General features: G+C 50.8%; 1 protein-coding gene across 1 annotated transcript in view; it reads left to right on the top strand.

The window, feature by feature from the left end:
* The window catches only part of Sh3bp5 (SH3 domain binding protein 5), a 65703-nt gene that overhangs the window by 23628 nt on the left and 29134 nt on the right, over positions 1-12941 (top strand). Inside the window, exon 3 of the mRNA XM_032918875.1 lies at positions 1718-1846. Within this exon, the coding sequence (XP_032774766.1) occupies positions 1718-1846 (129 nt within the window). The remainder of the gene's footprint in view (positions 1-1717; positions 1847-12941) is intronic.

Raw genomic sequence — 12941 nt, 5'->3', positions numbered from 1 at the left:
TATGATCCAGCCATTTTCCTGAAATCATCACAAGCTGGGATCCCAGCCTCCCAGAGGCTAAAGCAAGAGGGTTATGAGTTCAAGGTCAGCTTGGGCTACAGAGGGAGATCCTGTCTCCAAAGCAGAAAACAAACAACAAAGTCAATCAGGCAACCTCTGCTATCCCTTCCCAGCACGTGGGATGACTCAGAATCTGGAGCTGAGCTGGATGAACAACTTGCAGACAGCCTCTGAGGAGGACGCCAGCCCTCACTTAGGGCTTATGTAACCAAGGGCAGGGCACCCCGAACTGTGAAAGCCTGTGGACTTCCCGAGTCTTAGGAAAGTCCAGTTTCCCTGCAGGAGGGACCTCTCTCCAACGCTGAGGAGAGAGCTATGTACAACACAAAACCCCCGATGACTGCGACACAGAACTGGGGTCAGGGCCTGTGCTGGAAGAGGGATTGGGCTCCAGAGCTCCGGAAGTCAGCTGTACTGTCAGGCACATCTGCCGAGCCCACAGCCCAAGACGATAAGGGGATAAATCAGAAGAATTGATCCCAGCCTCCTTCAGCCCCACGAGACCCTATATTTCCACACGTACAGCCCAAGTTTTTAAGACGGTTAATTGTGAGGAAGGCCCTTTCCACCTTGCAAACATCTGGCTCCCTCAGATGCCTGCAAGCATTGCCACTTCCTCTTCTCAGCCAAGCAAGGCCTACGTTCTTCTTGGGATCAGCTCTCCCACCCACCCCCACCCCACCCCCACAACTCCCAAGTGTCCCCACTCTGGCCCCTGTGAGGATCCTGCTTACTCCTTTGAAGGTTTTCTAGGAGTCTCCTCTGCGGTAGATGCTCTGGTGAGGGTCTCTGCTGAGTCCCACAGCACCCACACACTGGTGCTTCTAGAGTGGGCACAGCCATCAGACTGGAGTGCCCCGGGGTCAGTCAGGGTCCTGAAGTTGTAACCCTGCAGTCAGTGTTTAACATCTATGAGCCCCATGGTTTAGGGATTTGTGGGAGTGTGGGAAATGGTGCGGTCACTGGAACTCAAGCCACCAAAGGCAACCGAGAGTGTTTCCCCAGGGGACGGAGGACGTTTTGACACACACTGGGCTTTCTGACATAGTCGTCACTGGACATAATTTTTACAGGCAAATTACAGGGTGTGGTGGTGAACGACTATTAAATTTCAGCACTGGGGAGGTGGGGGCAGGAAGATTGAGAGTTCAATGCCGTAGCAAGACTATTCTGAGTGTGTAAGCAGATGAATGAATGAATGAATGAATGAATGAATGAATGATTGGGACACTTAATGTATAACATATTTTCTTTTTTTTTTTTTTTTTTTTTTTTTTTTTCCGGGGCTGGGGACCGAACCCAGGACCTTGCGCTTCCTAGGCAAGCGCTCTACCACTGAGCCAAATCCCCAACCCCGACACTTAATGTATAAATGTAGCTAAAGTAAGTTTCAAATGGGCTTTCTTCTCAGCCACATGACCAGCTTGAAGTCCTCATGTAGCTGGTGGCAGCCACTGACTGGACAACGTAGATTCTGTGTCCTTCTTACAGTGGCGGACAGGTTTTGAGTGGTGCCAAGCGTATTGGCTGGTAGAGTGATTCAGGGCCCTGCCCATGTGTTTCTGGTCCTTCCCGGTGTTTCTGGTCAGATGCAGCAGACGCTTGCCGCTTCCTTCCCGAGCCTGACGATAATCCCTCCATCTTCCCCCTGCTATAGGATGCACGCCAGAAATTCCGGTCTGTCCTGGTTGAGGCGACGGTGAAACTGGACGAGCTGGCGAAGAAAATCGGCAAGGCTGTAGAGGACTCGAAGCCCTACTGGGAGGCCCGCAGGGTGGCAAGGCAGGTAGGACAGCCCGGAGGTGCTCTGCCCGCTAACCCCAGTTGCATGCGGGGTCACCTTTTGGTTTCTGTATCTCCCACTGAAGGTGAGAAGCACCTGCCCCACGGGAAAAGGTCAGGGCTCTGTCCAAGGATGGCTGCCTTTGATCAGCCTTCTTATACCCTGCCTCGTCAGCTCCATCCAGCTCGTGACGCCATTAATAGAGTGTGAGTGCCGATTCGGATGGCCCTTGTCACATGACTCGTGGTGGCTGAAGTCTCTGATTTGGAGAGTTGACTCATGTGTACTGTGAATGTGTCCAGCGCTTCCTTCCGTATGTTTCTCCTCCCTTAGTGGCTGCCTGTGAGGCACAGGGCGGAATGACCCTCGGGTAGCCCTTCTTACCTCTGACCTGTTAGAGTTTGTGTTTACAGTGAGAACAGCTCCACTTAGACATGGACTCTGTCTAAGGTTTTACGTACAGAAGGAATCAGACACAGAAGGGGTTGGTGGACAGACAAGTGAATGACAGATCTGGGGAGCCACCAGTCGATTCTATGTCCTCTTCTACCCACCTCATCACCCACCCTTTCATCCCTCCAAACTCCTTCCTGCTTAAAGCTGGATGGGTAAAGCAGTCTGGTTGGCTTCATCCAAATTGTGCTTTATGGATGGGGCCCCATCTGGCTACGGCACATCCTGGAGTGAGTCTTACAGCCTTCTTTTTCTGTACCCCTAATCTCCCTCGTGGGAGGGAGCTGTGTTGGGAGACGCCCCATCTGCTGGGAAGTGATAGATCATGTCATATCTCTTTCTTCTCAATCTTCTCTTGACCCCAAACAGAATGATCAAGGTCATCACAGAGTCCCTCAGGCAGCTATTCAGTTGTTCGGTGTTGCCAAACCAGGTCCTCGCGGGTGGGTGACAGCCTCGATGAGCAGAGCCAAGCTGAGTCTCCAGGGGATCAGGGCAAGATCTGAGTCTGCAAATGACCTCTTTCCCGGTGGCTGGTGAGGAAGTAGGGCAAGGGTGGGATGTCCCCGCCCTCAGCTCCAAGGGACCCCATCTCTACTGGAAGGGTACTCTAGGCTGAGGCAGGAGGTTATTACATTTTATTCTGTGGATGTGGATGATGAGCGGGGACAGATGCTGGAAGTGGCCCTGTGGCCTTTCTGATGGCAGGAGAGCGTCCACCTACCTCAGCTGCTGCCAAGTGGGGCTTCCTGTTTTCTTTCTCTGCCTGGTCCCTGCCCGCTTCCTTCTGATGTTTGAAAACCCCTCTGACCATGCCCAGCAAGGACGGTATCCGAGTCCTGACAAGCACTTCCTGCAAGGGTGTACCTCGAGCTTTGTCGTCCCATTCTTGAGATGCTGGTGGTACAGGGCCAGCATTGTTCTTAGGAACGTAAAGGAGAGGATGTGTCTGACAGTGGGATCCCTGCATGAGCTTGAGTTTCAGTCTCACTTTTTAAAAACTAATTTATTGTGGAAAACTTAGAACCAGCTTACTGGCTCCTCCCTTCCCTCCTTCTTCCTTCCCCTCCCCTTCCATGTTTAAAGGAGGCGTCGTACATCTGAATGCCTGTATCCAGCATCTCATTGCACCCCATCCGGTACTTATAAGAACAACCTTTACCACAGCTTGCCTTTCTGTAAAGATGTATAGCCACAGGGCCAGCAGAATTGTAACTGTGCATCAGAACCCTGCATTGCCCCTCTCCCAATATCAAATCGCTCTCCTGACGATAAATCAGGCCCATCCTGTGACCCCTGAGGCCAAGTCCAAGTTGTACCAAGAGGAGCCAGACCATGCTGTCTTTTCTGAACTGGGCTGGGGGCAGGGGACGGGCTTTGGTTTCTTTGAGAGCTTTTGTATTTGAGCTCTAGCTGGTTTTCAAGGCCGCTTTGATATGTCTGTATCCCATCCGGCCGGCTGGCCAGCTGACGGCTCGAGGATGAGGGCAGTGCGGCGCTCTGTGGGGTCTAAGTGCCTGTCAGGTACCAGGGATGGCCCAACCCTTGTTTATTTGCTGGCTTTTGATTTGTTCTCCCCCCTCCTCCCTCACTCCCCTCTCTAAAACATAACAAGAAGTTTTCCGTGTAGCCATTTTACAATGTGCTAGTTCAATTCCATTAACATTCGCCTCGTTGTGCAACCCAGACCACCAGAACCTTCTCTCTTCTCACACTGAGACTCTGTAGCCATGGCTATGCGTCTCTCGCCATTGCTCTCTCTCCACAGACCCTGTCGACCATCCTTCTCTTTCTTCCTAAGAGCTCGGCTGCTCTAGATGCTTCCTAAGCCATCGGGTATTGAGCAACGTCCGATGTTTGCGACTGACTCATTCACTTGACATTTGTGTTTGTCCCCAGTGTGTCACCTCAGAGTTCCCTCCATTTGTCTGTCTGTCTATTGAGACAGAGTCTTACTGTGTGGAACCAACTGACCTCAGAGAGAGCTCCCGCCTCTGCCTCCCGAGTGTCGGGATTAAGGTGTGAGCCACCATGCCCAGCTCCCTTCCCAAGAAATTCTTTTTACGTGAGTTTATTTTGTGTGTGTGGCGTAGGGCAATGTGTAGGGATCAGTTCTCTCCTGTGCAGTGTGGGTTCTGGGGATCAAACTTGGGAACAAGGCTTGCTGGTCAGCCCCTGTATCCTCTGAGCCATCCGTCCCAGTGGCCCTGCCTTGTTTCTTAAGGTGAATGTTATGCCACAGTGTGTCTAACCACATCATGTTTGTCGTGTCAGCATTGACAGTCTTGTTATTTTTAAATGGTTGGAATGTGTCAGAAGAGCACAGAGCCCTTTGTTGTCTGTAAGGACAGCGCCAGCATGAAATGACAAGGTCAGAAAACTCAGAGATGCTGCATGCCGTGTGTTTATGGGGCCACGTAAGGCCATGTCCTACATTTAACCTTCTTTACAAGAGTCACTGAGGGAGGAAACATTTGAAAGTTGTCAAATGGCTTGGCTGGGAGAGCGCTGGCAAGGCTGGGCCTGTGAACCAGAAAGCATGGCTCAGAGTCCCAAGTCACCAGCGAGCTGGGGGACCTTCAGCCGGTCTCTTCATGGCTGAGCCTTCCCCTTCCCATAAAATGGAGTTGTCCCCTGTCTGCTTTTGCTGCAAGTCAAACCACTTGTGACTTGGTGGCTTGGAACATTTATTTAGTTTATGGCCCTGGCTAGTGTACGGCTTTGCCAGACAGGGTGTTTGTTTGTTTGGTTTTTGTTTCTTGGGCTTTTGTCCCCCTGACTCAGGCTTGACTGCTGATATTGTCTGTACACTTGGTTTGCTGCAGGTGGCTTATCTTGGATGGCCTGATTTGTTAGACACTGCGTGGCTGTCTCTCATCAACAGGACAGACTGGCCCTTTCACATGGTGTTGGATTTCAGGAGCAGAAAGAGCGCATGCCCTTCCTAGGTCACTGCTTGATTTTACATTTGTTGATATCCTCCTGGCTGGAGTGGGTCACGTGGCCAGCCCCATTCCAGGAGGCGGAGAAAAATGGCCTTCACTTGGAAGGTTTATTAGAGGCATTTGTGTGATCTACCCTGGCAATTGAATTCATATCTAGAAAGTGTTATTTAGGGGTTGGGGATTTAGCTCAGTGGTAGAGTGCTTGCCTAGGAAGTGCAAGGCCCTGGGTTCGATCCCCTGCTCCGAAAAAAAAGAACCAAAAAAAAAAAGAAAGTGTTATTTAGAGAAATGCATTATCATAGAATTTTTCCTGTCAAATATTGTATATTTACAACAAACCTGCTGACATAAAATATACAGCCTCGCTAGAGAGACGGCTCGGCAGGTAAGTATAGGACTGCAGTGGTTCTCAGCACCAACATCTGACAGCTCACAACTGCCTGTGACTCTAGCTCCAGGGGGTCTGAGGACACACACACACACACACATACACACACACATACACAATGAAGATAAAGCTTTTTAAAAAATACAATAAAAACCAAGCAGCACCAAAAGCCCTAGGACAAAATAAGCAGCAGACCTTTGCTGGCTGGGAGGGGATCTATAAGGCGTCAGAACCAAATGGATTCCCCACATGCAGCCACCTTCCCATCTCGTCTTGAGTTTCCTTATGTCCTGCAGACGTTCCTCTCGCACTTACGAAAGTGAACCTGTGTTCTTAGCGGCAAATTTCCTTTTCCTTTTTCTGGGTGTGCATTGCACAGTTGACTCATTACCTCACCCGTGGCCAGCAGTTCTGTACCACATGCTTGCCTGGAGCTCAGCTAGTGCACATCTCTGCTCCATGAGGTACGTCACACTCCAGGGCCCACCAGAACCAGAATCGCTATGTCTCTGCCCCTCAGGGCTCGTTCAACAGCAAACTCAGCAGAAAGAATAGAGAAGAAGGCACCAAATGGACTGCAGAGAGAGTGTACTCGTTCACCGTGTAAGAGCAGAAACAGAAGGCAGTCACCTCAGCTCAGAACATGTGTCGGGTGACTGGTGCTGTTGTAGCTCCCTGCACGTCTCTTCAGTGACCTAGGAGTACCCCAAGCATGGATTTGGGGTTACAGCAAAAGCTAAGCAGTAGCCACATGTGCAGGCATGGAGTCTGTAAGTGCTGGGCTCTCCTGGGCTTGTTCAGTAAGGAGCTGAGGACTCAGTTGTTAGTGTGCTGACCACCACACGGGAACATCTCTGTGGGATGCTGCTGACCAGGGAAGCTTGGGAAACTGGTGTGCTTGAGGCCTGTAGGTGAGAGAGGCTGTGGAAACCTCAGGAGAAGAGAGGTCTAAGGGAGGAAGTGGCACGAAGTGTGAACATGGGTAAGTGTAGGTAGGGCCTGGGGAAAGAGGCCAGGGGGCCAAAGCACCACTCGGGGAAGGAACATGAAGGGCTAGTGAGAGACAGTATACAAGCTACAGATCGGCTGGGGCACGATGGGAAAACGTCGTTTTGTGGGAAAACACGTCATGCGGTGTCCCCATGTGAATGTCCCTGCTATTTTAGTTTGGTTTGGTCTGAGGTGGTCTTCTGGGAGCCAGGGTTGCAGGTGTGTCCTGTCATGCCCAGGGCTGCAGCACCACCTGTCTGAGCACTAACAACATGTTAGTATCTCCCTTTAAAAGCAAACTTATTTTTATTTTATGTGTATGAGTATTTTGCTTGCACATATGTCTGTGTGCCATGTGTCTGCCTTGGTGCTCTTTGAAGTCTCCAGGGAGAGTCAGACCTCCTGGAACTGGTGTTTTGATGGTTTTGAGCCATCACATGGGTGCTGGGAACCACATTTGGTTCCTTTGGAAGAGCAGCCATCTTACAAGCTCTTCCCACACCACACCCCCATTTTACAAATGATAAAACCAGTAATTGGAGCCTAAAAATTGCTTCTTGGGCCTCTACCCAAACTAATCCCGTTTGGAGGCCTCACCTGAGAGAACATGAAGCAGTCTAATGCCGAGTGACACAGTCGTTAGTTGTGGTCAAGATTGTGTGATGGTCAGACTGGCCAATAGGAAGTTGTCAGAGAGCGGGTCTGGCTTGGGTGTTTGAGGTTTCTCAGAACCATTAGGTGGAGGTGACTGGATGCCTTAGTGGGAAAGCAGGAAATTCAGAGGGACAGGAAGATGAAGACAGGATGTGTATTAGAATGCCAAGAGTCAGAGGTCAAAGATGGAGGAGAGAGGTGAAGGCACTCTTTTACACGCTCGAGGAGGTCCCCTTTAGAGCAGGCTTGGGGTAGGTTACGCCGGCCATGAGGCACTGCAGTTCTGAGTGGTGAGCAGTACCAGGAGGCTGGGCCTATGGCAGTCAGAAAATTTCTATCAGAGTGTCAGAGTGGGATTGGCTTCCTCATTCTCAGAGGAGAGCAAGTTGAGGAAGGACAGACAATGCGGTGTCCAGTCCCTGTGAGGAGAGCAACAAGAATTGGACCCCAGCCTGCCTGGTCTGGTTGCTGCCTGACGGCTGGCACGTTGTGGACACTTCGATGGTATGACCATCCCATGGGCACTGAGGACACCTGCAGGGCACACAGCAGCCTGAGGGGTCTGCGGTTATCCTCTTCTGCTTACCTTTTCTGGGCTGGGCTGACCAAAGGGACCTTCTTTTGTTTTGTTCTGTTTTATATTTAATGGTGTGTGTAAGTCTGTCTCTTCATGAGCGAGTGTGCCGTGGCATGGATGTGGCCCCTTCACGGCACACTCCCCCCACCCTGGAATGTCTGTATGGCTTCCTCATGACTCCTTCCCATGGTAATCTCTGCCCAGTCAGAAATTAACTCACCGTGGGACTTGGGTGAGGAGGTCTGGCGTGATGACGTACATCCCAGTGGCCCTGGTCACATTCTTCTGGGTGGCCACAGGCCAGTTCTAGGAACTGTGTCACCCACGCTGCCTGAGGTGAGGGCGCGGTGGAGTGAGGGGGCACCCGTCCTGAAGCAGAGTGATTTACAGTGCATAGGAAGGGCAAGGTTACTTTTCCCTGGTCCAGAGGATGTGCCCTGCCTCACAGGATTGGCTAGAGCGCCTGGGAGTGAGAGAGCAGCTGCATTTTGGAAGCTGAGATTTTTTTAGTTCTCGCCTTTGTTTTTGTTTGTTTGCTTTTCATGTTTTGAGACAAGGGCTTGCTATGTAGCCCTCGACTACCCTGAAACTCCATACGTGGACCAGGCTGCCCTGCACTCACAGAAATCTTCCTCTGCCTTCAGAAGGCTGGAATTAAAGATGTGGGCCACCACATCTGGCTTTTTTTTTTTTTTTTATTAACTTGAGTATTTCTTATTTACATTTAGAATGTTATTTATTTATTTTTTTTTAAGGTAAGCTTTTGTCGTGTAGTCCAGGGTGGCCCTGAATTCCTGACGCTCCTACCTCAGACTCCCAAGCACTGGAATCACAAGTGCATGCCACCGTGCCCCAAAGGCCAATGTGTATGTGTTTGCTTGTTTGCTTGTTTGAGACAGGGTCTCACTCTGTAGCCCTGCCTGGCTCGGATCAAGCTGGCCTGAAATGCAAGAGATCTGCCCACCATGTATGGGGCGTGCAAAGATGTGCAACATCACACTTGGCTGAAGCCAGCACTTTTGAACTAGGATGGGCTCAGGATGAGTGGCAGCCTCTGCCAGGCCAAAGCCCCCACACAGAGGGACGTCTTGGCTTCGGGGGCTGTGCCGAATCCCGGGGTTGGCCCTACCTCCTGCTTGACTACTGGGCATCTTGACTTAGGACTGGAACTAGGCCTAGGTATGGTACAGCCCATCTGGAAGCTTCCCTGGCAGTGGTGTGGTCTACTTGCATTTGAGCCTTCTCTAGGTGCAGGTGGCCGCAAGGTGAGATGGGAGATTGGTTGTAGAGTTCTCTACACTATCTGAAACGCTGTCAGAGCTCCTTGGATGGTTCTGGCTAGCTGCTGTCTACTTTTATTTCATTGTTCTCTTGAGACAGGCTCTTGCTATGTAACTCAAGCTGGCCTGGAGCTCGAAATTCCCCTGCCTCTGCTCCTGAGTGCTGAGAGGACAGGCCAGAGACACCACACCTGGTTTGCGCTCCCTGTTTTCACTAGAACGATGACACTAAAAAAGAGAGTGCCTTCCTTCCCTCCCTGACACATGGGCGTTCCCTGGAGAGAGCGACAAGGAATTACTCAGCTGTTTCTGTGTTGTCACAGGTGAGCCTTTCAATACTGCTAGGCAGCGTGGAGCTCTGGCCAGACGGGCCGGATTCCTCAAAAACACTTAGTACATTTTCTGTTCCTGTTTTTTCCTTTAGGGGTGCCCCAGGCTTTCTTCCTTTCCCTTTTCTTTCCTACCCCCACACGTGACTTTATATTTCCCCTTTCCCTCCTGTGAAAATTGATCCTCAACCCAACCAATTAATTGCATTAGGAATGCAGCTCCTAGCATGTTTGAAGCCCTGCATCTGAGATCCAGCGTTGCCAAAAGAGACCAGCATGACCCCATATATACAGCTGTTAGGTCAGCATTCCAGAGGGCTAGGGAGGAGGTCAGGTCAGCCTGGGAGATGTATATCCTATGGATCATATGTGGACGCACACACACACACACACACACACACACACACACACACACACAACCTCAAAAAGCAAATCAACATAAAGCCTAAGTGAAGTCGTTCACACCAAGAACCAAGAAGTAGATGTTGGGCGGCTTAGGGATGGACAGACTCCTCTCTGGGCTTTCAAGTAGTTGGCTTGAAAGGGTTCTTGTGGGTTAGGATACTCTGCTCCCAGCCCAGTGGAGACAGCTTATTCCTAGCCAGTGTTTATCTCAGGCAGGAGCTTCTTGATATGAGGGAGGAAAACATGCATTCTCCCCCAAGCATGAAACACTTAGAAGGCCAGACTTGGGCAGTATTTTCTCGTCCGCCCTTCCTCCCTTCCCTCCCAGGGCCTTGTGCCCGATAACCATGTATGATCTAGCGCCGAGACGCTCCTCCAGCCCCGGGAGAGCCATGCTGTGTCTACAGTGGAATGCATGCAGCCTCTGAGCCACCGCCAGGGTTGGCCGCACACTCCGTTAAAGCCATATTTTGGGGCAGGGGCGGTTGTTTGTTTAAATGCCTCTCCTGCCTGGTGGTGGATCCCGTCTATAAGCCCAGTCTGGGGAGGCTGAGGCAAGAGGATTGCCATGACTTTGAGACCAGCCTGGCCTGAGAGTTAGATTTTCTCTTCTCTCAAAAAAAAAAAAAAAAAAAAAAAAAACCCACACAAAGCCAAAACCAAAAACACTGAACATAGAAAGATCTATACCATGTAATATTTGGCGGTAGACATTGAAAGGTAATTTTCCTAGGCTGATGAGATGGCTCAGCTAATAAAGTTGCGTGCTGCCAAGCCTGACAACCTGCGTTCAACCCATAGGGCACACGTGGTAGGAGGAGAGACCAAGATACCAACGTTAGCCTTCATGTTGATCACCTCAGTAGGCCTGAGCACGCACATGTTCCTGTGCACACACGGTGGATAAATACAAAAGGTTAAAAAATGTAAAGGTATTTTTTCTGAAATGCCCATTTAATAGAACTCTTGTATTTATGTGATAGTTATTTTTTTAAAAAGTGTATGTTGTGCGCATGTAAGCAGGTACTGAGGAGACCCACGGAGGCGAGTGCCCTGGCCCCCTGCAAGAACACGCTGATGTGAAACCATAGCGTTTACCTCAAAGGGAATAAGGTTATTCTGGAGATGGATTTCAGTAACCAAGTCCCGCGAGACCCAGAACTAGGTTACCCCAGGTCCGTGTTCCCACACAGAAGCAGTTTCCCGCAGTTTTATAGTAACAAAACAAAGGCAGCTATAAATCAAGGCATTTAAAAATACACTGGTGGGGTATATTCCAGAGTTCTCTCTAACAAGATGGGGTGGTGTCTGCTATAGGCCTGAGCCACTGCTCTCTGTCTGATGGCATTCCTAGCGTTTGTTGGGCTTGCTGGAAGCTAGTGATATTCAAAGTTGATAAATTCCAGAAGGTTTTTATCTGTTAGTCACAGGATGTTCTGATAGGGAGTAGGCAGGGAATGGCTGTTCAGGGGCCTCAAGCTAGCCTGAGATAAGGTAATTGGCCTCTGAACCCACGGCATTCCAACCTGTGCCGATCACAGCGGTTCTAATCTGTCAGTCAGCCTACGTAGCCTCAGCTGCTTTCTAGGAATTCCCACAAGCAGCGCTCTTAGCCCACACCGCCCCACCCCCTCTCCCCCACCCCCATCCCCTCACTGCACGCCCACCCCACCCCACCCCCCAGCCATCTCTCCAACCCTCTCGTGTTTATTTTTATGGGCTAAATCTGGACCCTACAGAATCAGGAGCCTGCAGTAGGGTGCTGTCGGGAAAGCTTTGGGCGTTAGCCACCCTTCCTTTGGGCTTCTGACCCACACCTTGTGGAGCCATGCAGGCCTCTTTTGCAGGGACTCATTGCTTAGCAGAGGGTGAATCTGGCTCGGCCGTGAGTGAAGACAGTTTGGAGCTGAAGAGAACTCGGCCTATGCACGCTGTGCTGGGCGGCTCCCAAGCCCGGGCGGGGATCTCACTCCGACAAAGAACTGGACGGTTTTCCTGGCCCATGATCCCCAAGAACAAACCTGCTGGGGCCTGGTCAGCCCCAGACAGAATTCCAAAGGGCGTCTTGGGAGGCTAAGCTGGCCCTCTCTGAAGAATCTTCTGGAATCTGGGCCCCTCAGAAGCTGTTTCTTCTGTTGACTTCTCCAGCGGCTTTCTCCTCTCTCCCTCTCTTCCTTCCTTCATTTTTTTGGTTGTTTGTATGTCTTGAGACAGTTTCACTCTGTAACCTACACGGACTCAGAGCTCACTATGTCCTGCAGCCTCAGCTTCCTAAGTGTGGAGTTTGACTTCTTGAGCTGCCACCCCCCCCCTTAGGTCTTTATTTGTGTATATTAGTGGTTGGGGCAGTGGGTTTCATGTAGTACGTTCATAGATGTATGTGCTAATCTGATAATATTCACTCCCCTGCTGCCGTCTTTCCTCTACTTACACAGTCCTTCTATCATGTCTGCTGAAAAAGAATTAAGTTAATTGTTTTATTTTGAGACCAGTTTCACTGTGTAGCCCAGGATGGCTTTGAGCTTTCAGTCTCCTGCTTCGACTTGTTTGTGTTTTGAGAGCCTGTCTCTTGTAGCCTAGGCTAGCACAGAACTTACTGCGTAGCCACCAGTGGCCGCGATCACCCAACCCTCCTGCCCCAGTCTTCTTGGGCTGGGAGTACGGACATGCATCACACACCTGGCTTCCTCTTTTACCTTGGTTCCCACGTATGAGGTAAAACTCGCGATGCCTGCCTTTCTGCCTAACGGAATTGCTGTAGTTAGTTTGAGTTGTCAGCATGCCGGTCTAGAGTCAGAGTCATCTGAGAGGAAAGCCTCAATGAAGGAATTGCCCAGCTCAGCCCTGTCTGCGGGCAGTCTGTTGGGGGCAGGCCTATCATTCACTGGTGCAGGAGGATCCAGCCAGCCCCCTGTGGCTGACTCCTTCCTTCCGTCCTGGGCTACATAGGCTCAGCCTGAGCCTGAGAGAGCCAGCTAGGAGTTTCCAGGTAAGAGGAGATGCTCTGTGGAATCTTGCCTTCAGATCCCCCCCAAGTTCCTGCTCTCACTTCCTCCCTTTGGAGCTCCTGGAAGTGA

The sequence above is a fragment of the Rattus rattus genome, chromosome 13 (genome assembly GCF_011064425.1).
Source record: "Rattus rattus isolate New Zealand chromosome 13, Rrattus_CSIRO_v1, whole genome shotgun sequence".
Classification (NCBI taxonomy): domain Eukaryota; kingdom Metazoa; phylum Chordata; class Mammalia; order Rodentia; family Muridae; genus Rattus; species Rattus rattus.
The sequence above is the reverse complement of the archived record's forward strand: the minus strand, read 5'-3'. Positions and strand labels throughout refer to the sequence as shown.